Below are 27,284 nucleotides of genomic sequence, written 5' to 3'. Positions count from 1 at the left end.
CATTCCACCCCAAAGGCAGATTTGTACTGTGTGCATGCGCTTTCCGTTCGTGCTTAAGCATACAGTTTCTTATGGTAAGTCTCACCTTCTGAAGAAGGGCTAAGCCTGAAATGTTTAGTAAACCAGCCACTATTTGGCACTCTTAAGAGCCTTCAGGCTCATAGGTTTAGTTTATCGTTTTAGTGTCACACGTGTTTTTTTTGCTCGTTTCTAATATGAGCCAAGTAGTCCATCAGGCAGGAGCATATCCAAGTTTCTGTGGCATGAAGCAACTAAGAATTTTTCTACTCCCCCACTATGCGCACAAACCACAATACGTCTGCAGGGCACTAGTAATATTTTTAATCTGTGCATGTCAAGTCATTATGTTTATGCCCTCTGATGTGCATTAAGAAATTTTATATAGTTGAAATTTCACTCAGGTCATCAATTCTACAACAGTTTCAATTTAACAACAGTTTATTGCAGTTGCTGCAAGAAAAAGAAAAAACTTCTAACTCTATGTACTGTATATTATTCATTTTTATGTTCCACAGCTCTGCACTTTCTAAGTGAACTCCACTTGAACACTAACTCCAAACTCGTCTTACAAAGAACGTTTTCAACAAGAACTGTCCGTGAACAACTCACTTACAGCATGTACCTCTTATAATATTAAAACTACAACCCATGGGGTCACAAGCAGTACTTAAACTAAGTTTTGTAACGTCACTTAAAGGTAAACCACCAGTGTTGGAACAAGTTTTGTCATGAAATTGTCTAAAATGAAGCACAAGGTCGAAATTTGTTTTTAAATTAAATACAGAAAAAAAGAACTGTTAGCAGTGTTTCAACAAAGATTGGAGCAGTCATTTCCATTAAAATAAACAACAGTGTGACATAAGATATATGATGGTGCAACTCTGATGGGTATGAAAACTCATGAGCTCCAATGCATAAGTGCTTTATAATATCTTGCACAATTTTCAGTGTTGACAACATTTCCAACAATGTAGCAGAAAATAACTTGTTCCAACAGTAGGAGTTTGCTTAAAGCAAATTGAATTCACTTCCAAAACATACGAGAAGCACCAAGGATACAGAGTTCCTGAATGCAATTCTAGAAAATGTCAACTACAGACTCGCACAGCAAGTTGTCAACATAACATGGTCTTAGAATTCTGCATCAGGCCTATGCTATCTCTTGTTACACCTCAATCTTGAAAATAATCTAACTCGTTGTACTTTAACCATTCTATAAATAATATAATATTGGCATTAAGTTGATGTACATAACAGTAGTCATTAGGGACTTTATAACAACGTACATTAAGTTAAACTAGGGCTGTAACCCAATATTTATTAACAACTTCTTCAAAATACTTTCTATTTCACACTCAACAAGAAGGCTTAACATAGAATACATTTTCCAAACTCATTTATCAGTCAACAACAAAGAAAAGCTAACCAGCCTAAATTTCACTCAATGTCCCCTCAAAATAATTTTCCTCTTTCTTACATCTGATGATTTACATTAAATCATCAGCAAAAAAACTTTGAGAAACTCTTTAGTTTTCCACAAAAGTGAAGAGGTAACAAAATTACTTAAATGATTTCATTTATAAGGCCAAAGTCCAACCCCTGTAAGGAGTAGGAACACAAAAACAAAACTGGTTTCAGAGACTACATAAAAACGACAAGTTTCAAAGAGACATTGTCATTGGCTGATAGGTGGCGTATTATTCATTTTATAGCATGCCTTCTTGTTCTCACAAAGCTTACACATGGCTGAACTCAACTGTAAAGTCCCGATTGGTGCTGCAAAGGTCTTTAATGCATCTTGACACAACTTTCTTTGTGAAAATTCTTAAGTGCAGTTAACTGTGGATGGAAATACTATTTGTACCAAGGCAATAAATTGAATACACTTTGAATTATTCTCCAGGTCAATTCAGAATAAACTCTGTTATTTATATAAATCTTGCATTATTGTTTCATGTATGACCTGCATTTGACTATTCTTATAATGCCAGCATTTTTGGTCTTTAGATCTCTTAAATACCATCATATGGAAGCAATTATTGTGCCTTTTTATCACAAAGTCAAACTAGGATGAAATGCTGTTTCAAACATTTTTCATCACTTAAAACATATTTAAGTAGTAGTAGTAGCATTTTGTGTTGATATATGACAACCATTCTATACAATAATGTGAATATGACACATTGTCTGGTCAAAATTAATGATACATGGCTGTGTCTAGCAAAAATTTGAAGTTCTTTTCCAGTTAACAAATAAAAATTTAAGGACTTTAACAATGCACCTACCAGGGCCACTTAGACAACTAAAACCAAACAAACTCGCTGACTGGAAGGAAAGAACTCCAACTTTGTTTTTTTTGCCTTGCGGCAAACAGCATTCGGTGAAAAAAACAACAACAACAACAATATTTCACCTTACTGAATCTAGTCGAAATTCTCCATTCTGTTTATTGTCTAAGTTGAGTAGCCCCATTACAGTAGTTGCAAAAAAGATTGGATTAAACAAAATTTAAGAACTGTCAACATTTTTCATTTCTTTACCAGTTAACAATTCAAGGATGCTCAATTCAAATATGGCAAATAAAATGAAAGGATTTTTTAAGTTTAAGAAGCTTGATTCATACATTGCTACATCTAAATGCACATAATTTATACTTAAAAATTTTGAACAATCAGTTTATAGAAACAGCTGTTTCCCCTTATATTTTTTAATATTGGGATAAAAATAGTCAATGTCAAAGCAGCAGAGAGGTGATCTATCATTTGAAGCTTTCTTTTTGTAAATCGTGCACTGGCAAAATCAAAAAAAATTAAAATTAAAACAAAATGTTTCAAGCTGTTACAGTCTTTACAGTGAAGGACCATTAAATGCTCTATGACAAGAAAATAGCAAAATCTGTGGTGGAAATAAAGACAACCAGGAAAATAATATTATAATTCTAAAACAAGATTATTGAGGACATTATTGTCTACAGTGCTCTAGATTAAAACAAACTTTGTAGTAACTAGTAAAACAAAGATTCGCTGAGTAATAAATTGTTTATCGGATCCGTATTAAAATTGCAGTTATCAAATATATATGTCCCATCAAATTTAATACAAAAAGAGTTGTTTAATAACTAGTTTATTTTTGCAAGATTAAGAAATTTCTTCAAATTTAAAATGCTAACTGCATTCCACTGGCTTTTAATATTAGAGAGTGAAAGGACAGAAGCAAACACAATTATCTTGTAACACTGCAAGTAAATGTCACAGGCAGTTTGAAACAGTGCTGCAAGTAAGGACTGATTTTTCACAGGAAAACTTTGGCACAAGTAACAAGCTTACAGAGATTTTTACATGTACATCAACCATACAAGTTGCTTGTGATTCTCTTATACAGCATGACAAATGTTGAGAGATTTTGCAGAAATTGTGTTTCAAAACCCTTGACAATCATTACGATGTATCTCAAACAGTCAAAATGCTCAATAAATGTTGTACAGTCAAACCTCTATGGTACAGACGCCAGAGGGAGGGAGTTGAGTGTCTGTACTACGGAGGAGTCCACATTACAGTACGAGTCCTTAAGGAAGGGTGTGCCTGAAATTCTAGAATGTCATGAGAAGCACAGAGTGCAAAATGCAAACAACAAAGTTGTACTGTCTTAACAAAGAAATTACCATGACAGTGGTGCAGTACAGGTTGAGACTAAACAATGAACTTTCTGCAAAATTCCTTACCATTGATCACAGTTTTTGAAGTCATAACTGAAGCATGAGTAAGCCTTAAGAACCCTTTCCAATGCTACTAATACAAGAACCCATTATTTTATACTGCCTTCCTGAATTCTCCATTCAGGTCAACAGTTTATTTACAACCAAAAAAACAAACAAACAAACAAACATGTTAGGAAACTGTTAGAAAAACAAATGTCACGGGTATGAAAATATTCTGACCACAGCCAGTGCTCACGTCTTTAAATAACACAAACCAAACTAAAGAACAACACAAAACAGTTGCAGGGTGTTTGGTGTTGCTGAACTATGTACAAGTGTAACAAAAAAAAAAGAATAACACGTCAAACTTATTCTGAATAGTAACTAACAATACTGAATTAAGCTTTTAACTATAACTTTGGAGACAAAAAAAAGCACTTAAAAATAAATTAATGCAAAACTTGAAGCTGTATTATGGACAAAAAAGCCAGGTTATGAAGCACAGCCAAATTTGCAGACGCAGCGAGCTTGAGTGCTATTTGATGGGAAAATTAAGACCACTACACTGAAAACAAAACTTTGACACCCAGAATGGCTACATACTGTACCAAGAGTACTCTTGCAACAGAATTGAAAAAACAAAAGAGTCAAAATGACCACTAGTATTAAGATAACAATTATTGGAACAATATTACATATATTTTACATCCACAACTTAGAGGCTGTTTACCGTCAATAAGCAGCTATGATATGAATGCCACTTCCTTTAACATCATTTAACCTCTACGAGGTTTAATATTAAAGATGAAATAATCAAGGCTTACATCTGTTTGTATATTAATACTGCAGTCTTCCATTTGACTACAAAGTGTTTGCTAAAGGATAGCTGGTTCCACCATCATCAAATAACGATTGTTACCACATGCATTTTTAAGGCATCTGTTTTTCTTACGTTACATCTTCTCTGCTTGTGAAATGCTATTTATAATTAAATGAGCGATCTGTAGAATCTGAAAAAATAAAGAAAACAGAATAATCACATCTACTATTGATGCAATAATTAATTCAGCTTTAATACTAAAACCTAACTTTTAACATTAAGTCTGCATACAAGCCAAGTGGCCTATCAGGCTGGAGCTTATCCCCCTTTCTGTAGCATAAAGCGACTAAGAATATTTCTTGAAATGATCCAGGAAAGAAAGATGGCAAAAAACAGGTTCCTCACAAAAAGCGTATACTGCTTAATATTAAAGACTGGAAAGTGAGCTACTCACCAGAAAGAGCATGCTCTGTAACACTGAGACAGAGAGACTCTAGACCATCGTCAATGTTCTCAAGATCAGCTGAATCTAAAATATAAAATCGGTTATTTAGTAACAATACGGCAGGGCTTTCTGAAATATTACACTATTACCAAAGAAAAATGCCAGCATAAGACTCGTGGAGTGTCAAATGAGAAAACGCTGATCTGGTGCCCACCCCACCCTGTCTATTTAACACCCCCTTAGTGAACAATTTTTGATAATGACCACTGACACCTTTTCCAGTAGGCAACCCCTATTCTAATATTCTACTTGCATCATACTGTACATTCCACTTTTTAATTTACCACTCAGAATACCACGTTTAGTTTAGTTTTCAGCTGAGAACAACACTTGTTTTCAAGATAGACTTTCACTCAGCTGTGTAAAGTAAGTTATAGAAGCCTGAAAGGTCAGACAACGTCTTTACTGGTGAAACAGATTGAATCCTAAGGTTTGTTTTTTGCAAACATTGACTCCTAGTGACTGTTCCTTTGTCTTTTAGTATTGACTTCCAGAGTTACCTAGCTATAATTAGGAAATCAATAGCTTCTACATACGCTGCTGTGGAAGAACGATGCTTGTCTGTTGTGTTGGTTTGACGGGAAGTGAATTTGTTCTTCCCACCACAGCATGAGACCTCACCTACAAGGCAAATTAATACTTGATGTTATCACTTGGCTACATTTCAAAAAACTACCAGATTCCAAAATGGACAATTCCAGCCACAATACAACCTGCGTGTGGTGACACGCTCAAGGTAAAATCAGCTGACCACACTATGCAAGTGCAAGGCCGTGTTCTAGAAGCACCCGGGTGCTCCAGGCAACTAACTTTTACCTTTGGGTAACTTCAAAAACTTACTTTTTCCATATATGCTTAAGTGCTGGGCACTGAGGATTTCATGGTTAGGAACGTTTGGGCTCCTCGTAATTTTTCTTAGACCACAGCCTTGCAGTGTCTGCTTTAGCAAGAGATGACAAGTGAACCCAAAAATGAAAACAACATACCAGTCTTGGTTTGTTAGAGTGCATTTGTGTCTCCGCACTGTTGCTTCGAAGCTGACCAGCAGGATTCTTAGCAGGATTGCGAGGTGAGCCCCTGTGACGCTTATTTATGACCCCTGAACCAGCAGGAGGCCCTGTGCTCCCTCCTATGGAGTCCCCTGAATTATGGCCCATGTTGTACCACCTGAAATAAGTAACAAATCAAATTAATAGTTTTATTACAAGACTTACAGTAGTAAGATACCATTATGCAAGGCTCTCACCCTCTTGCCCGGTTCTCATGAGATGGGCGCCTTTGTCTGACCAGTCTCTGGCATTCTTGCTTCCATGACTGAATTCTTCCTTTTTGAGTCTGTGTAAAGGCCTGTCAATATCATAATAAAATCAAAATCTTAGCAGCTTGTTTCAATAAGACATCATAACTTCAATCCAGGCCAAATGTCTTGCGACACTCTATCTTTTTGCCATCTTTACCTCACACTGCCTACCCCCACAAAGTAATATTGATCCATCCAAAGGTAAGGCAACAGTCTAACATTACCGTGGGGGGGGGGGGGGGGGAATGGGGGTAACAAGGGAAGGAGGAGAAGGTGGAACATTTTGCTAAAGAATATATCATTATATTGGCATTCTGGCCTAAGGAGTTTTGGCCAGGGTTGTAACCGAGTTAAGACCTTTCCATGTTATTTTCTTATCTGTGTAAGCCAGGCTTCTAACATTATGCTTTTCTCTTCCAGTTGAATACCTGGTCAGTAAGCTACATGGAAGAAGGTGTGCAAGAATGCTCTGCCACATGGAACTACATGACTACAAAAAATAAACTCTGATCAGTAAATGCCACTGAAAAACATATCACTTCTAGGTTGGTAGTGAGATGTTGGAGTATTCTTCAATAAAAACCCTCCAGAAATTTCGCACGCTTGTAGACAAAACTTGCAGTGAATCTTTCTCTGTGATATTTTAGCATTGAAATTTGGGAGCAGCTTGCTTGTGAGTACGACAAAAGCTCTGCAACAACCTTACCTCAAGCGTAAGAACTCTGTCCAGCAGTTGAAGGTAAGCATTACAGTGTTCCTCATCTGCTCTTGACACGAGGATCTGAGTGCAAGCTAAAATATTTAAACAGATACCATACAGTAATTAGTGGAATGCACTCTGGATCAAGCAGTTTGGATTCAAACCCTGACCAAGTTTATACTGTGCGGTGTTCTTGGACAAGTTACCCATCTCAGATTGCATTTCACCATCCAGGTCTAACCCAGGGGGACCACCCTATAAAATGGACAGGGACGTTTATCGAAGATTCTGAAAAGAACCCCTAAGAGGTAACAAGATCCTGTTTTGTGGGCATGGCTTGAAATTTTTTCCATCCCTTAGAGGTACCAATTCTAAAACAACTCCTATCATATTTTATTCAGCTCAATGCCCTAGAAGGTAATGCAAAAGCTCCTGACCTTTTGAGGCTTAGGACCCTTAGAGGTACCAAAACTGCTTTTTTAACCCCTAAAAGGCACGACAAGCACCCCTACATGGGAGTCCCCCAGCTGGGGGAATGCTATGCAGTTAATCACCAGCTTCCAGGTTTCAGCTGCCACAAAAAGGCCATGACTTACCAAAAAGACAACTTAACATCTACAGTTAAGAGTTCTTCAATCGGCAAGTTTTTGGCTTAATTTGTAAAGGAAGTGCAAAACACATGATATAACTTCACTCACCTTTACCCAAAACTCTTGTAATTCGTGAAGCCAAGTCATCAGGGTGCGGTGGAACACTGGTTGGAGGCTGTTCTGTAGTCAGAGTCTGCGTATATGGGGCACCTTGAGTGGTCTCAGAAGGAGGAGGGCTGAATGGCTTTATCGGCGTAATTATTATTTCTCTCAGCCCAGTTAAAACTCCTTGAAGTTTGCCAGGCTGAAGTACTTCCTGGAATGAAAAGGGCAAAGGTATGAACTGAAGAAAAATTAAGTTGTCTTGTGTAAGCATCCCCCCACCTCTTGTACTTTCCTTCCATCCTGAATATATGCAGCATTTTTGAGGTGTAAAATAATATTGCATAACCTAAGGGCAAGATTAAGTCAGATGACTTTTATTAAGAAAATGGTTCTTGACCAAATCAGTATTTTTACTATTGTTGTTGTTTTAGTTTTTAAATTTAAGGTTTGGTAATACCATCCCATAGACAAAAGGTACAAATCACCAGAAATGTACACTTTAGGTCCCTAACAATCATGGGCCTGGTTAAAGATTTTTAGATGTTAACTGTATACTTGGGTATCTCACCTTTTCTAGACGGGACAACAATTCTGGTCTTTCCGAAAGCTTCTTAACACTTAACAAAATCTTGTTCCTTGCACCTTTGGTTACACCCTGTGAGAAAAAGGAATTTTAAGAACCCGTTATTAAATAATCATAAAATATCTTTTAGAAAAATTTGACGAGGATATCACAATAGTTAATTTGTTTGGTGTTCTTGTCTTTTAGGATAGCTACAAAATGTACCAAAATGTTGAAAGCCAAAGACATTCATTGGACTTGGTCACCATAATACTAAGGAGAACTAAGATAAGCTGTAGATATAAGGGCACTCTGCCGTGACCTACTGTTTACACACCTTGCTTTCCAAGTACTCTTCATTTAAGCCAAGCATCTCCTCATAAGAGAGTTGAGAAAACAGACTGCCATACTTGTGCAATCTTAGATTTTTTAACCAGGACCCCACCTCTAGAAAACAAAAGAGCCATCAGTTGCAGACTCAAATTAAAGCGCATACTACACTTGTCATTGCTTGTAAGAACACAGATGGTCCAATAATTTGGAATTGCAGCATCTATGGTTACTTTAGCTAAGTTAGCATGCATTGCAAACTAAGCTTGAGACGCTCTCAAGTCCTTTGTGGTTGTAGGCTGCCCTGTTCACACTAGGGCTTTGAGTGTCATTTCTCATTGCGAGCTAGGCTTTCACTGCATTATATTCCAGATGTCTTTCTTTTAAAAACAGCACACATTTTCGTTACAACTAAAAATAAAACAAAGAAAGAAAAACTATTCACATGATGAAGCCCTGTAAAACCTGTTTCAGCCAAGGAATGAGAATGTGCAAATTAAAATGTGGGTGAAAGCTACAAGGAAGAACACAGTTCACTGTAAAACTGTACAGTAAAATGGGCTAAGTGACTTTATAAGGGAGTTTGGGGAGGCTACTTGGGAAGCTTTTATTGGGGGAGGCTGAGGGAGGAGCAGCACAAAAAACTAGAAATGAGCTGACAAGAAATGATCCAAGAACGACTCTAAAATTAAAAGCTATTATTCACATTTGCCTGGAAACTTATTCCATTCTTCATTTACATGTGTACAAAGTGCAGTGTTCCGAGACAACGTCAGTGTGTTAATATGGAAAAGAGGATGGAGAAGGGCTTCTAATCTGGGGGGCTTAACAAGAACATTACTTTTGTTTGCAAACTGAGGAGTCCCTAACTGCGGGGGATGGTGCTATAACCACTATTTGATGATACAATTAGTGACAAAAGTGTGCAGAAATGAGTTGGCAGGTTAAGCTTAGGACACAGCTCAGCTCTTTCAATTGGTATACTCAAACCTACCACTGCAGTGGCTGCAATCGCTTATTAAAAACAGCACTATTCTCTGATGGTTACACTGTACCTTTCATCCCTGGCCGTGCATCTTCATTGAAGCTACTGCCTCTCTGTCTGCATCCATTTTCATCAAGTTCACTTTCTAATGATGACTGTGGTGAAAGTGAATGATTTAATCTGTGAGGATCCACTGGAAACGACTGGGACCTGCCCGGACGGATTTCAACCTCACAATTTTCAGAGTAATCCTCCAAAATAGAGTCTTGGATTTCAATAGGTGGTGGAGGGGTCAGCGAGTTTGATCGGCTCTTCCGCAAATTGGATGAAACAGAAAGGTGGGATTGCATTGGTGGCGATTCAAATGAGCCGCCAATTCCAGAGTCTACATGAACAAGCTGCTGGTTGCGCCAGCCATTCATCCTGCTCCGCATATAGTTCTGTCTTACAAGGTTCTCACAGCCGGTGTTGGGTAAAACATCGGAATTTTCAGTTATGAATGAATTGGTCGCTTGGAGCCTCTCTTGTACACCAAGGCTCTTATCGAGTTGGCTCAACCAACGATGAAGAGTATTCCTTTCCTCAGGTGGGAAGGCAGGATGCACCACGGCTAAAGATAAGAGCTGACGGCATTCCTCTTGGTGGACAGAATGCTCAACGGTGTGATGAAGTATTTTGGGAAGCAACTGAAGATATTCAAATCTTGCCTCATCGTTGCGTGGATTTAGGAGTGGCAGGTGCATCAGCAGCTGTTTGACTGCAAAGTCTTTACTCTCACGTATCAAACCACCTAAAAACTCTAGAAACAGATTTAAAAAAGAAACATTTCAAGAAATCCTCTTGCTAATTAATCAGCACAGCTGTATGTAGTAAACATAAATTAACCCACAGAAAGCCAAGGTAAAAAAGTAGAGGTTCTCCTAAGCACTAACTGACAGATTTCTTGAGGACACAAGACAAGTCAAGGTTACCATATAGTGTTTTCAGGCTCGCCATTATAAAATTATCTATCTGTTTTGCATTTGCATAACTTGAACCTTTTTTTATCAAATTAGTAATAACATTGGCAAGGGAATTATTAAAATGTTTTTCTATTTGATGAATCCTACTGACAAATCCTCTTCACAATTAACCACCTCACTAAAACTCGGACCCTAAGAGTCTAAGTAATTTTTATCACTCAGATTGACCTTTGCACATACAGTACTGTATTTCTCCATCAGTATCTACTCATTTCACGAGTCTCCTTCAGATGAAATTTCATCATGAAATGTTAAAAAAAATTGTCACCAATAAAATAATCATGGTTCCAGTAAATGGCAACAGGTTGGCAGCTCTCCACTTGCCTCCCCTGACTTGAAATACAAGAAGGGTTTCGCTTTGTTTGCACAGCTTGTCTTACATAGCAGCCTGTTACATACACTTATCTTTAGCCACCTGATCAGAAAAGCTCTTGAGAGCCCCAAGTAACATCAGTCAGTTTTCACAGCTGTTGTTTTCTTTCCTCTTGGAAACTACACTATTGTTCATTACATGTACCTAGCTAGCATCGACAAGACTTCAGATTAGAATGTCTTGCAATAACATCTGCACATTCAGTTCCCCAGTATTTTCTGACCATTCTGTGTTTACTTTAATCGATTCAGGTTAAACTTGTTACTAATATCAGTTTTAAGATATTTGGTTGCAGGTCCAGACAACATCGCAGGTGGATGTTAATTTATTCATCTGTCTTCTCGTTACCTGGCTGCTTCACAATGTAGTGATACTGTAATGAGAAACTGTACTTTGATCCCTGATCAAAATATCTAAGGGTATTAATTAACAATAGTCAAATGATGTTGGTTATTATTTTCAGCCTATAACTCCTTATAAACTGAAATGTTATTAAAATCTTGCTCATTTTTTTCTTGCTCATTAGTCTTGCTTATTTCATGACGGCACGCAACTCTCCCAATCAAACAGACAAACAGCAAAGTTCTTGCAGATGAAAAGGAAAGCACTTTTCCCATGTGCTCAATTCAAATATTTACACATCCATTGACAAAAACACAATTAAGAGCCAGATTAGCCACATGGCTCGGAACAAAAACAAATGTCTTTGCTCAAAAGAAAAAAAAAATACAGAGACTGACATTTGACGAGGCAAAAAATAAACAGCCAGACATTTAGAATGCAAGAAACAAAAGATTTGCAACCAGACTGTGCATAAATGAATAATCTCACTCCTTGTGCCATTATTATCTTTTTGTCTGAAAACCAGACATCAAACAATCAAGATGTTTACTCTTGGCCAAACTGAAATTAGAGTTCTTTCCCAATGAATGGCCTACATAGATGGCTGCTGCCATATTGACCTGCTCTTACCATCTCTTTCATTTACTGTAAGGGAAATTCAAGGTGGAAAATTGCATTTATCTCTGAATATGAAGACACTGTCTTGTGGATATTCACAGTGGCACATTTCGTATTAAAATGCTTCCTTTGTCTGAACCAGACAAAGTAATGGCTTTAAATTATTTTTCCTTTACATAAAAAAGGCTATTCAGTCTTCAAAAAATGAGACAAGAAATTTATGTAAAATCTTGCATGCAAATTAAGTTATTTGTAAGTAGATATTACACAGATCTTAAAAATAGCACTGCTGTCAAAAATCTCAAAGGGGGTGCACATTCAATATTTCCTGCTGTTATAGCCACAACTTGCTAATCCTATAAATGAAAGATTATTTGCACTTCCATTTTATTAAAAGCAAATAATTTCCTATTGTATTCCCGACTGTCACAGAGCTGTACATTATGATAATAGTTATGCCATATTTTCTTGATTAAACAATTTAGCCTAGTATTTATCTGCAACCTGATGTTCACTAAGCATGGCAACATAATTTTTTACCACCCACCTCATCTGTGATCATCAACACTTAAAGTTCAATGCACAAACGGGAAAATTTCACAAAAATATTGAACACAGAGCTGGATTCACCAATGTCACTTAGGTGAGGCTGTTTGATGTGGTCTTATGACATCTCCAGGAAACAAAATAAATTAAACTAGTATAGATCCTTTTCATAAATGGCTGTCGATTCTGATATTCTTTTGTACACATTTAAATTAGCCTCACTAACCTAATGTGAGACTAAAATTTCTGTTGAATTGTCAACTTAAAAACAAGGTTGGTAAATAAGTAAGCCTAATTTTAACACTAACAAAAGAATTTATTAATGGCAGCCATGGACTCGGCATTTAATTGAGTCATACCGACAGTGATCACTTTGGAAAGAGTCCACTTGATTCAGGAGAGAGTAACAGATCCACCATTTTGATTGTAGCGGAACCCTACTTTACTAAAAACACCCAAAGATTTCAGCCACTTTTTGGACCAGAGAAAATGCTCCTTTTATTTTAAGAACTCTTTTAATATGGTCAGGACTACATTAAAATGGCCACAGTTTTATAGCTCAATATTGGTTTAAGATGGCTGGAAAACAATTTTAAGCATTATCTAAGACTTGGATTTCAATGGGCCATTTTAACCACTCACCAAATTTTTGAAAATTTAAGGTAGCTCTAAACCCCATGTACAGAATTTTTTTTAAACTTTGCTTAAAGTTTCATCTTATCCAGCCAATCAAAATTCAACAATATAACGGGGTATCACCATGCCATTTTTGAAATATAAGTACTTAAAGCTATAATTAAGGGTGTTTTAGCAGGTCACTCTGTTGCTATGGTAACAATAAAAAGCGGTTACGATGACCCATGTAAATCTAAGTGTTGGAAAGTGCTGGAAACTGTCTTGAGCCACCCCACATTAACAGAGTTCTGCTGTGGTGGTGAATAGTAGCACTTTATTTTACAAGGGTGAAAGTACAAAGGCAAACACAAGAGAAACATCTAAGAAGATAGTTAAAAAAAGTATTTTGTTCCTGCCAATAATCAGAATTTAAGTTTATGAACAAAAAAATTGGAAGGAAAAAAAGAATTGATATCGATGACAATAACATTGTGACAACAAACAATAGTAAGCTCTTTTGTGCATTTTTTGCTGATGAAGAAAACAAACAAGGGACGCTTCACAGATGAGTTAGTGGCGGGTGATCCAGTAATGGTCATGATGGTAACGATGATGATGATGATTGACCTTTAAAAAGATGTCGCAACCTGGCTCTTACATAAATATTAATAATATTAATATAATTTATTAAATGTTAACTATTTATTATTTATTAATTATTTACTTATTTTATCTTTATTTAAACAGAGTTTAAAAATTCATCAGCTTGAAAAGCCTAATTTATATACTTAATTCCTAATGTCTGATTTTAGAATTCCTGAATAAAAACCTAGAATAGTGCATGAATTTTCACAGTTTGGCAAAAAGATCAGAATTGTGAACAGAGACGCTGTCACATTCGATCTCACATGGGTCTCTTGACATGCCTTCGATCTTAACTTTGTGCATCCCTTACCTACAACAGAACTCTAAGGTGGGGATCCTTGTTAATGGAACTGATAACCCTTAGACTAAAGTTGTTTCTGTTTGCAACTAACATGTAAATGACCCTGTCCAGAACCATTTAAACCCCCTCGGAAAGGAAGACTGTGGAACTTTCCAGTTTAGGCAAACATTTATGATAGTTGCCAATGTCAAAAATACATAAGTCATCAATTTAACAAATTATTGACTGGCGTCTACAACATGTGCTAAGGTACAACACCACTGCAAGTTAACTGGTGATAGCTAGAGCAGATTGTTCCTTTTGTTTTTGAAAGAAAGTAGACGAACATTTTTCATTATTTAGGATACAAAACCACTCCTTTTCCTCCAAAAACTCAATATTTTCTTACGCCAATCCGGGGAACTGTCAGAACATGACGAAAAAAACCATAAACAAGAATTGTTTTACACTTAAACTCTACAAGTGGCCAAAGATTAATTTGATTATAAACAGCAACTCTACAACAATAACTGTGTGGGCACTATTATGTTTAGGATCACCAAAATTCTACCATCTTTTTGTGTGTTTTAGGTATCCATGTGACTTTACGAGTACAATCATAAAAACACACGAATCTGGAACAATGTGAAAAACCAGCGTCTGCTCTTTCTCTTTATGTTTTTAACCCCAAGACATGCAAATGAATCCGAAAGAAACGCGACCAAATTTACAGCCCTGTGATCCCTTGATCTTCCAACGAGTTCATATACTCCGCTCCAAATGTCACCCAACGTAAAATAACAAACACAGGTGTTAAAAAGAAGAAAGACCTTTTATTAGAGTGAACACCAAAGAAATGAATACGATTTTTGCGCTCTTCGATAAAACTGAAAGAGAAAATTCTTCAGTCTGTAAAACGAAGTATTACAACCAAGAGCATCCAGAACTAAATATTGAAGCCCGATGTTTGCACAACTGATTTTCTAAGCGATCAAAGTGGGGAGACGTAAATTTTGCGAATGCGTGTCAATTACAAAGGGCGAAATTATTCGCGCCTCTAAAGAAAAACTTTCTGTCACTTAAAGAGTTTCGCACGGTCAACCAGACGCATACTATGTAGTAGTACAGACCGTGATAAACAAGGAAGACCGGAATTAACCCGCCCACGTGCACCACTCAAACATATATTACCTTTGTCGTTGGCTCGTCTCTGCATCATTTGAACTTCAAACGAATTGTCCCGAAAAGTATGTTCCAGAATCAACGATAGGAACCTGGCCTGAATGGTTGAGATCCGCTTTAGAAGCGTGTACAATGCTATGGTCTGTTCACAATCGTTCCAGTTCGCAAACCACTCCACCAAAGTGCTGACTTGGTCACGAAATAGCGTGTGATGTGCTGGTTTCATGTCGCTCGCTAAGGACAAACCCTGAAATCGATGTAAAGTTCCATTAATCTTTGCACACAAGCACGGCCAAAAGCAGCTAGCACGTGCGCACATTCGAAAGTGTCTCTGAAACAAACCTACATGAAAGCAAATTGGGGGAGAAGGAAGCCTTCCCCAATATTTCTTTCAATACATGGACAACCTCAGTCCGAACACGTGCGTAGTTGTTTGGTACAAGGCTTATGTTCATCAATTATACATCATTCCTGTGTAAGCACTTTTGAATGAGCTGCGCGCTTCGTACAATCCGCTCGAATTTGCATACGTCTTTGAAGCAAAAGAACTTTTCAACACAATCAGACACCAGTTAACCCAAAACAAAACAATTCTTCGTTGTTTTTCTCCACGTCCCCTCGACGGCGACAGCAACGTATATTTTTTTTTCTCAACGCTAATTAAAACGCCAGAATCGAAATTAGCAAAAGAAAACCCTTGGGAAATATCCATTTCGAAATAGATTTGTGCAGAAGCTCAAGCGAGCTTTTGTTTTGTACGTGTCTTAACTCGGCAGAAGTCAGAAATATCCCGAGCAATAGATATTCCAAAGCCTCTACTAAAATTGCCTCTCTCGGGCAGAACTCTTTGAGGTTACTTTTAAAACTATATTTTGACGTTCTGAAGTCAAAAAGACACGACAGTTCTCGTGAAGTTGCACCCCATATGCATTCGAAAGTCCTCCTTTTCACATCATAAACAAAGCTATGTGAGACTTGACATCAACAAGTACGTAACACACAACACCTACAGCTACAACCACTTTCACTGCGCAAAAACAGCTGTAGAGCTGCCAAAAAGTGCTCAGCCTGGACCAGGTCGTCATAAATCCGTGCGTGGCGATAGAAATAAAATCCTTGACACGCACAAAGCCCAGTGCAGCTCCAACTGTAAGAGGCCATGCTCACCTTTTCGACTCAACTTCCTTTCGACTTGTCTGTATGTTTGTGCGAATTCGTCGCCATACACGGGCTCAACACTTCCCTACACACCACCGAACGCTTCCACGACAGTTGTAGCACCTCATCATGACATGTTTCCCTTTATCAAGTGCACCAAATTAATGTAAAACCCTGACAATTTTCACCTTCGTTCACATGCTGCCTCGCAAGTGCTCGAGGCTCGCTTCGCTTTTCATATGGGGCCGCCTAAGCCAATCACAACAAAAACTATGATGTCATATGGCAAAGACGAAATTGTCACGTGACGCACAGCGCACGATCCACGAGGCGCGCTTGCAAAGCAGATGAACTGACATTTCTATGTTTACCGATTGCGGGGGAGGTGAACAAAATATATAATGGTCATAATGAGCCGAGAAAAAAAATTTGTGTAAACAGATGAACTTTCCCTTCCTTATACGTTTCGTGGCTTATAGGAAACAGTTTCTACTACATCAGATAAAAATAAACACCATCTTTCTGTTATTTGTTGTGCGATTGTTTAGAAATGAGATGCGAATGAAGGAAAGAACAAATAAATGAAGAATTGCGATTATGGGGACGCTATTCAACTCACTCGCCCACAAAAGGAAACCGTGAAACTAAGAAACCACCAATTATTTTTTTTCTCCACCGTCTTTGCAACTGAGTGTTAAGCGGATAAAACGCTCCAGCGAATTTCGATCGACAGGACACCATTTATTTATCGTTAAATTATAACTGAACAAGATGCCCGATTCTTGGATAGTACGACACGACGTTGCAAGCCTTTGTAAAATGCGTGGTAGAACAATTTCGATGTACGTGGTGATTGTAACGCGCGCCTGCCAACTGCCTAAGACCTGTACTTGACTATCACCTGTGATTTGATTAGATTGGTTTGCTTCTTGATCAGTGAAGTTTACTTCAACGACCTCAACCACCTGTGCCATCGAAAAAACAAAGATTTTGACTTGTACTCTTTCCGGCAATATATTGTTCATTCCTCGTGCCGCTCGAGAGCAGTATAGAACGACCGGCTAAATGATTCCGGCTGCTGGGCAGTATTCATAATTGCAGTCGTGATTTTCGACTTTTTTATCGCTCAGCCGCCCAATCGAAGTGATAACCGAGTTCAGCCCACGCTGATCCTGTAGATAATGGTTTAGTGCCCAGTTAACGGCCGTCGCGAAATTTTACTCGATTTAATAGCATTTACCGCACAATGTCCTAATTTTGATTTAATATTGTTCGATTATTTGCAGAGGAGAAACCTCCTCTTCGATTAAAGTCAATCTTCTTTTAGACGCACTGACAACAGGCAGTTAACCGTGAGTAAGAAGTTTACATTACGCTGGAGAAACATGGACAACATTGAACCAGGCCGAAACGCGGAGAGATGATTTTGTATTTGAAGACTCCTAGAGCTGGAGTTTTGTGAAAAAAATATCAGCTTTGTCTTAAGTCTTGTTGTAACCGATATTTTATTAACATTGCTCTTTTCTGTAACGTCGGGAAAACAGTTTATTTTACGAAATGCTTCTTGATAACAGCTGATCATGAACTTCTCCGTGATCGATCTTCATCAGAATTTCAAGAATGAGACGCCGCTTTTCGAGGAGAGCGGCTGTATTCAAGATTCAAAATGCGCTTAGACCTGTCTAGATCGCTGACTGTCGTCCGGATTATCTTTCTCCGTATATCCGTCTCTTGTGCTAAAAGGGATGTTATCATGAAATATCGCCCGAATTATTCCGTTTAGCACCCTTTCCCAGGTATCAATAAACATCCCCACATACTGGAACCCAAAGTCTAGTTGAACGTCAAAACACTCAAATTTTAAATGTCTCCTCCCCGTGCGCTGAAACGGTTAAAGCTTGAAGAGATCTAAAACGCTCAAATCTTACAGTAATTTCTAGTAATTGATTGCTGGTTCTGCTATGCACCTAGAGCTTGGTTTTTCCGAGGACCAACACGCTCACAGAGATGCGTCGTAAGCGTGCAGCTTTTAAGATCTTTTAGATGAAAAAAAAAAAGATAATAAACGGCCCGTCCCTTGTAAGCGCCTTTACCGTCTGTCGATTTTAATACATACCGAAATTAATGAATGCATCAGTCAAAACATTACGGTTGATGTAAATTTTTGCCTTGTGAATATTCAAAACCTGGCATTCCTTCTGCGCACCGGCGAGTAGAAAAAGCTAAAGCGAACGTAGTGAGAATCTCTGTATTGTAGGTTGACCTGCAAGACAACTATTGAATGTTTTGTTTTTTTTATTTTGGACACACCCACGTTGCGATAGCGAAACAACGACACAATGTGCATCACAATTGCTAGTACCTAAATACATCCAAATCGGCATGGAAAAACGCCAGTTTTGTATGAAGGCTTGTCTTACTTAGCTTCCCCCTCCACTCACCCCAACCACCACCCGGCCTCCAAACGCGAAGGACTCAACTATAACAAGTCGATAAACATCCTAAAATTCCTGTAGCCTCGGCCAAAATAAGTGTTCAGCCACACAGACCTTCATACTTTAGACACCTTCCTGAGTCAGTGGGTGGATTCAATGGTAGTTTATGTCACCAAGTCACTGTTTTGGTATTGCAGCTGAGTTGTTACATGCACAACACCTGCTTCTGACGTTACGATAACCAACCAGTTCAGTCAATTAAAACTAGTCAGTGTAAATCGCAAAACACGCTACTTATCTCGCCATATTCTTCAGTAGTCCAACTAATAAATAATTCAGATGCAGTGAACTAGTAAACGGAAATAGCCGCCATTTCATCAGACGAGTCAATGTTAATACAGATGCGAAAAAAATTGCCCCGCTTGTCAGCCCATTTAGCTGCTCTTCCAAAAAAAATGACTCGAAAATTAGTCCAGTAGCTTTTAAAGATCATTATATTCCTCAAGCAAAATTCACTTACGTTTAGATTTTACTGCAGTACTGTCGGCTTGCCACATAAAAATTCCGTTGTCTTCTTAGAACATCGTCATTCGAACGTTTCATGAGCAGTAAAACACACAGAACAAAGCGAACTTCAGTCGAATTTTTAAACGGCCCATCGCAATTCTTTTTGGCTTTGCTCGAAGCTCCAGGAATCAAAATTGTTCAAATAATGGAAACGAAGGCGTCGCACACCAAGAGACACTAGAAACTAGAAACACTAGAAACTTCCGTGAAAACCTCGCGTTCCTCAGATATAACAAAACAACTGCCAGTTTCGCTTTTAGTTCGCTGATCAGTATTCAAGATATTCAATTGTCTGGTCACGACTCGCAATTAGATGCCGACCAGTGAAATGTCTGGAAAGACATCCCGCTGAAGCCAGACGGAAATATCCGATATACGTCACCTTCTTGAAAATAAAAAATAAAATGTGTGCTTTCTATTTCAGGGTCATTGCTTATCTATAGATGTCGTCAATCGTTGTCGGCCCCATTCATAACCATACTTGTTCCGTTTTCGCCCGCCATTCCCACCATGGTGTTTTATGCTACCTTTATGAACAGTGTTTGAGCTTTCTTCCCGCCAGTTGAACTTTATTTACCATAACTGTCTTAATTAGGTTGGAGTTCTTGAACACTGAAAGCTGTCTCTTCGGCAAAAGCCTTGCGCAGTACCCGGGGCGCAGTACTGAGGAAAGGCGCGGCTATCTTTTTCCGGGATCAATCGTCAATGTACTTCAATCGGATGTTCAATTGTCTGTCAAGTGACTCAAACGGATGTCCGGCAGAGACTCTCATTTTGACACAAAGAGCAAGATGTTATTTGTTCCCGCGTTCAATAACTGAGTTAGTGTCAGCAACCAACAGTCTTCTTTATAGAAAAGTGATTGATTGCCGTACCAACTGACAAACAAAACATCCTCTCCCCGCGACCTTAACACAATCAAGCTCAGTTTCTCGCCAAATGCATGTAAACCTTTGTTTCTCTTTTAATCGCCAGAGTCCTTGGCATTCTACTGGAACGACATGTCATGACAAAAATATATTTTTTTGGCCCACCTTCTGAAACATAAATTTTTAATCATGGCACCTACAATAGGAGGAACGATTTTCTAAGCGTATGACTTAGTCAGTTTCCAGAATGATTCATTTTTAGTAGTTTCTAAGCGAAAAGTGCCCACGTGACACGTGTATTATCGCGAGTACGCACGTGTGCATCTTTTGATTGGCTAACTTACGTAAGAAAACATACCGAGAAAACTTTTCAGCCAATCAGTGTCCATTTTCCGTTGACTGTGCGGCTTTCTCCAGGCCTTGACGGTCAACTGATTTCGGTGACGTTCCGAAACGATCGCCTCGGACCACGTGACCCGATACGATTGACCCCGGCGAACATTTTCCGTACATATCCAGCAAACCTTGAGTTCTCGAGTTTGAAGGTTTTTTGAAGCTCTCTAAAGCGAAGCCTGCGAGAGCATCCGGTTTCTTCGACTCTTGTTTTACACACCGAAACGGCAGCACAAAAAACCGGATGCTCTCTAGGGTCTATATAAATGGTAATTCGGTTATGTCGTAAAAGTTATGGGATGGATGGCCATTGAGGAGAGATCTTTGTATAGGTCGTGCGAATTTTCTAGTCCTCCATTTTCTCCCAGTTCCAAGGGGAAGGCGCCGCTTACTTTAAGAGATCTGAAGCCACGGTAATGTTGGGACGAGCTTGAAGCCTCGATTTATATCAAGTCAATCTTTCTGAGCCGAACATATTTTTAAAATCTGATATAAACTGATGACAACCCAATAAACTCGATCAAAATAGCGCGACAAAAACGGGCGCGGAATTTTAAAAACATAAAAATTAAACCTATTTTCAATGTACTCGAGCATTCCAGTTTCAAAAATTTGGCATCGCTGATTAAAAGCCCGTGAGAGTAAACCTACAGCCATCTAAACACGTCTTAAAATATTGACTGTCAGAAGTATGTTGCGTGATTTCGGAAGTGCTGTAGCAGACTTGGCTAAAAGCCACATTTTTAAAATATACCGTGACCAAATTTTGTTAGTATTGGCCTTCAGGAAATTTGGCGTCAGCCAGTCTTCGACTGTAAACATAACCTGGATAATGTCTCTTAGCGTGTTCGGTTTTGATTTGAAATCTGTTGTGATTTTAAATGATACGCCAGAAAGAAAGGTAATCCGCTTAATTCTGCGGTCAACTTTGTACTTTGTACATCACGTAGGTGTGACTAGCGACTGAATTTTTCAAAAAAATTTCACTTATATCACAACGTAACTAGTGTACATTTTTTAGTTCCGCTACGAATGGGCCAGCAAAAAGCTCCACCCTTCAATAGATCGCGACCGTTTTTCTACTATCAACGAGTTTTTACATAAATTGTATCAGTGCACATAGCTCTGACAAGACCTTGAAAATATACCTTTCATCGTTTTACAAAGTTGACCCCAAAATTAAGGATGAACTAATAACACGCGCAAGCCGCTCACAGAAAGTGAGCTCAGATGAGCTGGATGGCGGAATTTGAGAACATGAGTGAGTTAACAAAAATTTGCAGAACTTACAAGATTTTGAGACAACTCCTCCTTGGGAAAACCCCCGGCTCTAGATCTACGTGGCACACGACCAAAGCGCGACCGAGCTGGACTGATGGAAAGGTAAAATCCAACTCGGTCGCGTATTTTGATCCTTTGCTCGTGGCTCACGAGAGTACCAAAGTCCACTGTTATTAATTTAAAAAAACCAACCAAAACTTGTTTTGAAAGACTTCGAAAGTCAAGCAACACACCTGAGAGTTCTCAGTACTCAAAAGCTTTCAGCAGAAGGATCCGCACACCAGTATTGCACTGACAATCGTAAACATTGAACTCCATGTTGGGAAAATATGTAGTTTTACTCACCTTCGATGAAAGCCGTCGTCTGGAGCACGCATATGAACTCGTTTTAAAGTCTGCTCTGTCATATGGCGAAGTTAGAACATCACAGTGCGTCAAACAAGACATAATGGGACATAAACGAAGGAATTCTGTCTTCGTCTTGTAAATCAAAACTTCCCAAATGTACGTTATGTTGTCAAAAGTTTCTGAAGTCCATGAGAATTGAATCAGTCGCTGAAAAGCGAGCAGATCTAGTAGCCCGTTGTAGCCGCAGTTGTGCTTCCAAATATCAAGACAGCAATTGTACCGTCCTCTTTAACCTCACCCTGGGACGAAACCAAAAGCGGAATTATCAAAACTTGCTAAAATGGCATTAGTTTGGGGCACAAATTAAAGTTGACCCTTTCTTCCGCCCTTAGCTTGTACACGACTGTCTGAGTTTAAAATTAAATCTATGTGAGTATAATGACTGATATTACTCATATTAAGCATGTACGAATATATTAACCCGTTGACGGGAAGTGCAAAATGCTAGTTAGATAAGAGATATTTTGCGTTAAGTGTCCTATTTTGAGAAAGACACGAAATGTTAACAAAGAGATGTGACAGAATCATTCAGGAACAGAAATTCATGCATTCACGAGGAAAAAACAGCAGTTATGATTACAATACTGCTATTCTCAAAATATAGAATGACCGTATACTTCCGTTCAGGGACAAAAATAGAGACGGAAAGGGAAAAAAGGTTAACCTTCTAACCCAACATGGAAATCAGTTGCGGTTTAAAGGCATAACATCGTTATCAAACTGAAATGTAAAACGTGTTTTGAATTAAAGAAGAAACATCAACAACGAAGCAATCCAAGGTACTCAACCTATGGCCGAAACGTGACAACATGTTGAAATACTGTTAATAGGCGCGTATAAAAGAGCACTGGTCCAAGAAACATTTTAGTAAGCGTCTTCAGTGACAAAGGAAGTACGTTTCACATCTGATCTGTCAGATCTATTCAGCTGAATGCACTGAATTTAGTGATGAAACAAACGCATATTGAAGAACATAGCCAGTAGAAAACGAGAGACATTACAAACAAGATTATTCCGGAGAGATCCTTTTAAAATTGAGACTATTTCGCGACAATATGATAAATATCTCGGACCGAAAATATGCAGGTTTTTTCACTGTCAGATAGCGTTACTCCTCAGTGACGTCATACCTACGATCTCGTGTGGGTTTTTTTTGCAAGACATTGTTATTCAAGGATTCTAAACAGAGATGTGATTCATCACGATCGACTAGCTAATACTCGCAGAAATAAATTTTGATTTGAATCACTTTTAAATCGGTGACTTCCTATTAAGCCTTAAACCTTTTAGGAAAGCTCTAATGTTAGTGTAACAGAATTTTTGTCAGCGATATCTGGCGATCAACATTATAGTTTTAATATAACATATTTCTTATAGAGTCCTTGTATCAACGAACCATAAAAGTAGTTACTCTAATGAAAGCAATGGTGTTATCTTTTTCGTGTTCAATCGAGAATTATCCACAATGTTTTTAAACTCACCATTAGTCATCGAAAGTCTTCCTTGACTACGAGTAAGCCGGGATCTGATCAGATCAGAGTCGAATTGTCGGTGAAGTTCGATCAACCGCGGGAAAGAACACGAAATGAACAGAATATTTCCTGTAGTTTCATCAACATTTCCGAAAATGCGTGGGTACATATATATTGTTTTATAAAGCGCTACTGACGTATACTTGACGTCATTGTTTATGTAAATCAGGTGAACAGATGATCGATCTTTTTCCTTAACATGAAAATGTACTGACATTTCGTTCAACTTTTTCCCATTACCATTTTGGACCAGTTCAGGAAAAGCTGTGACACTGTTTTCATGTCTTCCTATACGATCACAGGAAGATTTAAAGAAGACATGGCAACTCACCCACTCGAACTAAGTATAGCTAGCAATTCAAATAGCAGAAGTTTTCCCCCTCGAAGGTAACATATTGAATTCAAAACTTTAATATCTGTACTCCCAATTCCAAAATTAGAACAAAGATGAAATAAAGTCAAATCTTTCCATTTCTCTCTTTTCGAATGAATTTTTGTTTTCAGTTTCATACTTGCAACTGAACAACTGATAAATGGAAAGCTCCAGAATAAGTTTGGCTTTTGATTTGAACTGATTCAAACGTTGCAGGACGAAATTTTTTTTTAAGTATTTTCCATTTTTAAAGAGATATCCTGGAAGTCCTTAAGGGTTCCTCATTATTGAGTGAACAGCCGCCTACAGTATATGAATTGGTATAAATAACTTATGAGATATATCTAGCCTCTGTACGTGACCTCTAGCTTCACAGGAATTAGTAAACATGTTTTACAAATTGGTCGGTTTACATGTTTCATGTTCCGGCGCCTCCAGCCACAAGCCGTGTCACAGTTTCTGGAACACCCTGCTCCAAACTGTTAGTATTAAATACCTTGGTATTTTTGCGTCGGGGGAAGAGTGCTCGAGGGCGAAGAATCTTTATGGGTTTAAAATTGGATCATAAATTGTTGTCGGTTTTTTTTAGGATAATTCGAGTGTTCATGATCTGTTTTGGGGGTTTAACTTAACGATGTTTTTGAACTGGACAGGTTCAAGGTTTTTATGAGCGACTGGAGATCTTACGAGTATTTTAATTTCTTTATTTTTGGCAAGGGGAGAGTGGGGTCGCGTTAAACCAGGTTCTAATTAACTATAAGTTTCTCCTGCAAGTTGTAATATTGGTCAAATATTCCTTAACCTGTCCACAGACCCTCCATGTGGCCTTCAGCTCGTCAAGATCGCAAGCTTAGCGATATATTTACCCGGCGCGTGGGATACACGCGCTAAAACGCATGGGGAAAGATCAAAATCGGCCGCTATCGCGCTCTGCAGTCGCATCGCTCGCGCGCTCGAAGGAAAATAACTCGTAGCAAAAAATAAAGGCTTGCCGTGGACAGACTTAACGCTCCTGAATGATGTGACAATCAGTTTCTCTCATCTAATACGATTTGTAAAGACGACTTTCAAGACTGATAGAAGAAGAATTAAGAAATTTTTAAAAAAACTGAAGAGAGTCCCTGACATTTGAAACACTGACACATAGCACTGTGAGAGAGCAACTTCATTCTATTTAACCTGCTGCGTTTTTTTGTGTCAGTTGTGGACGGCGTTTCGTAAGAACCCCCCTCCCCCATTAAGGCTTCCTTAATGTGTTTTTTTTGTTTTGTTTTGTTTTTTTTTTTACGGCAAATCCCTATTCTGACGGCTTTTAACTTCTCTTATGGATCTCTGAGAGTTTATCAAGAATTGATAACCAGAATTGAGCTGAGAATCTTACTGATCGGCCATATTAGGAAAAAAATTATCATTGATTTAGCCAATGACCAGGCGCCCTCAGGCACGGTATTATTTAAAACTAATGAGCATCGTTCTCAAAGACTTTCCAGTGTCTTTAAAGATACTCTGCCATTTGCTTCTAAATTAAACGGCGCTCAGTCACGGTATTTTGAGTTATTTTGGCCACGAACAAAATTACATTTAAATTGAAGGACACCTGAAAATAGTAGTTTACTAAGATAGAAAAACACCAAAGAGATAATAATAAACCACCAAGGAACAAGGATGTTTAGGGATGGAAAAGATTAACACGGATTACAAACGACGATCTTGAAAAATTTAGGTTAAACTTTTCAAGATGCGCAAACCAGCTCATACTTAGCCACCTTCCTTGCGCTCTGCGCTCGCTGTTGTCTTCGCGCTCTTGTATCGCACTTTGTGCTCTGCCCCACTAAACCAAACCCTTGCCACAAGTAGACCCTCGCTTAATGGTCAGGGAAGTATTATTGGAACGAACTTTTAGAAAGTCTAACTAAACTACTGCTCTGTTGGCTAATTGCGGGGAAAGAATGCAGACATCTGTCTTCCCAGCCAGTCATTTTGTTTTTACCTTTTTCTTTTCTTCACTTTATCAGCGTAGTGTGGTGCCCTGGAGGTTCAACCATTTCAAGGTGCGTAGGAAATAAGTTAGGAACTGACGTAAATATCACAACAAAGAGGACACTCAAAGCCCTACAGGTGAATTTTTACACTAAAAAGGCCGGATAAATTATAAGTAAGGAACAAAATAAGCGCACAAATAATATAAACCAGGTGCGTAAACCAGAACACTGCCCACACGACAGCACTTCTACAGACGTTTATTATTTTTCGCTTCGAGTTATTTTTCTTCCAGAGCGCGAGCGACATTTTGTCTCCCTCCAGCTCCACCCCCCTCTTGTGTTTTGGCTCGTTCATATCCCACGCGCCGGGTTAATATGTTTCTAAGCTCGCGATGTCGACAAACTCATGACAAAATAGACAGTCTGTATACAGAGTACAGCACTTCGGGCTCTATCGTTCTATTTTGGTGTCCATCAATTTTAAACTTAGAAGTTTATGTCTAACTGAAAGAATTAAAAACCGCGAGAATTTCCCATGAAGGGGCTATCATCAGCAGCGGGGAATGTCTTTGGAAAATTACACAAGAGTGTTTTTTTTTCGTAATCGCTTGCTAATCCTCTAGTAAAAAGACCTTTGCTGCCTTTGTCCCATTAAGCCAGTACTTACAGGTATATCAATAAACGGAACAAAATTCCGCACGCTAGGCTACTCCTTGCCACCCGTACCACGCAAGTAATGTAAAGGCTGATAAAAGAAGTGAATGAAAATATCAAGAACAAAACGTTTGGATACACGAAGAAATTTGTTACACGCAATGTTGCAGAAGTAGGACGAAATTCTACTGCATCACAGAATTGCATGCAACAATTTCACGGGTGGATACACGATGCAATTTACCCATTGCGCGCAATATTGCACCGTTTATCCGGGCCTTGATATTAGTAAAACATGGTGATCAGAAAGTTCAGATCGGTCAGTTAACGGTGCGACTTGCTCTCGAGGCAACTCAGGCCATTTAGCCGGTTTTTTAACCCTTCAAAGGTACGA

The 27,284-nt window shown here is 38.5% G+C and overlaps 1 protein-coding gene across 4 annotated transcripts; it reads right to left on the bottom strand.

The window, feature by feature from the left end:
* Nucleotides 1-298: 298 nt before the first annotated feature.
* On the bottom strand, nt 299-23,995 carry LOC145484029 (protein Smaug homolog 1-like). 4 transcript variants are annotated; one of them, XM_081462630.1, is made up of 13 exons: nt 23,831-23,995; nt 22,287-22,588; nt 15,248-15,485; nt 9,686-10,414; nt 8,638-8,747; nt 8,307-8,393; nt 7,742-7,949; nt 7,050-7,135; nt 6,290-6,390; nt 6,030-6,210; nt 5,580-5,664; nt 4,993-5,067; nt 299-4,728 (listed from the first exon to the last, which is right to left on the bottom strand). In XM_081462630.1, exons 2-13 carry the CDS (start codon nt 22,386-22,388, stop codon nt 4,697-4,699), a joined length of 2,034 nt encoding a protein of 677 aa, XP_081318756.1. In that variant the 5' UTR covers nt 22,389-22,588; nt 23,831-23,995; the 3' UTR covers nt 299-4,696. The 4 variants fall into 4 exon arrangements, with proteins under 4 accessions (XP_081318756.1, XP_081318758.1, XP_081318759.1 ...); XM_081462632.1 differs by lacking the exons at nt 22,287-22,588; nt 23,831-23,995 and adding an exon at nt 21,951-22,027; XM_081462633.1 differs by lacking the exons at nt 22,287-22,588; nt 23,831-23,995 and adding an exon at nt 19,352-21,944.
* Nucleotides 23,996-27,284: the final 3,289 nt, after the last annotated feature.

The sequence above is a fragment of the Orbicella franksi genome, chromosome 4, assembly GCF_964199315.1.
Source record: "Orbicella franksi chromosome 4, jaOrbFran1.1, whole genome shotgun sequence".
NCBI classification, from domain to species: Eukaryota; Metazoa; Cnidaria; class Anthozoa; order Scleractinia; family Merulinidae; genus Orbicella; species Orbicella franksi.
Note: the sequence above shows the minus strand (reverse complement) of the source record. Positions and strands in the feature narration are given on the sequence as shown.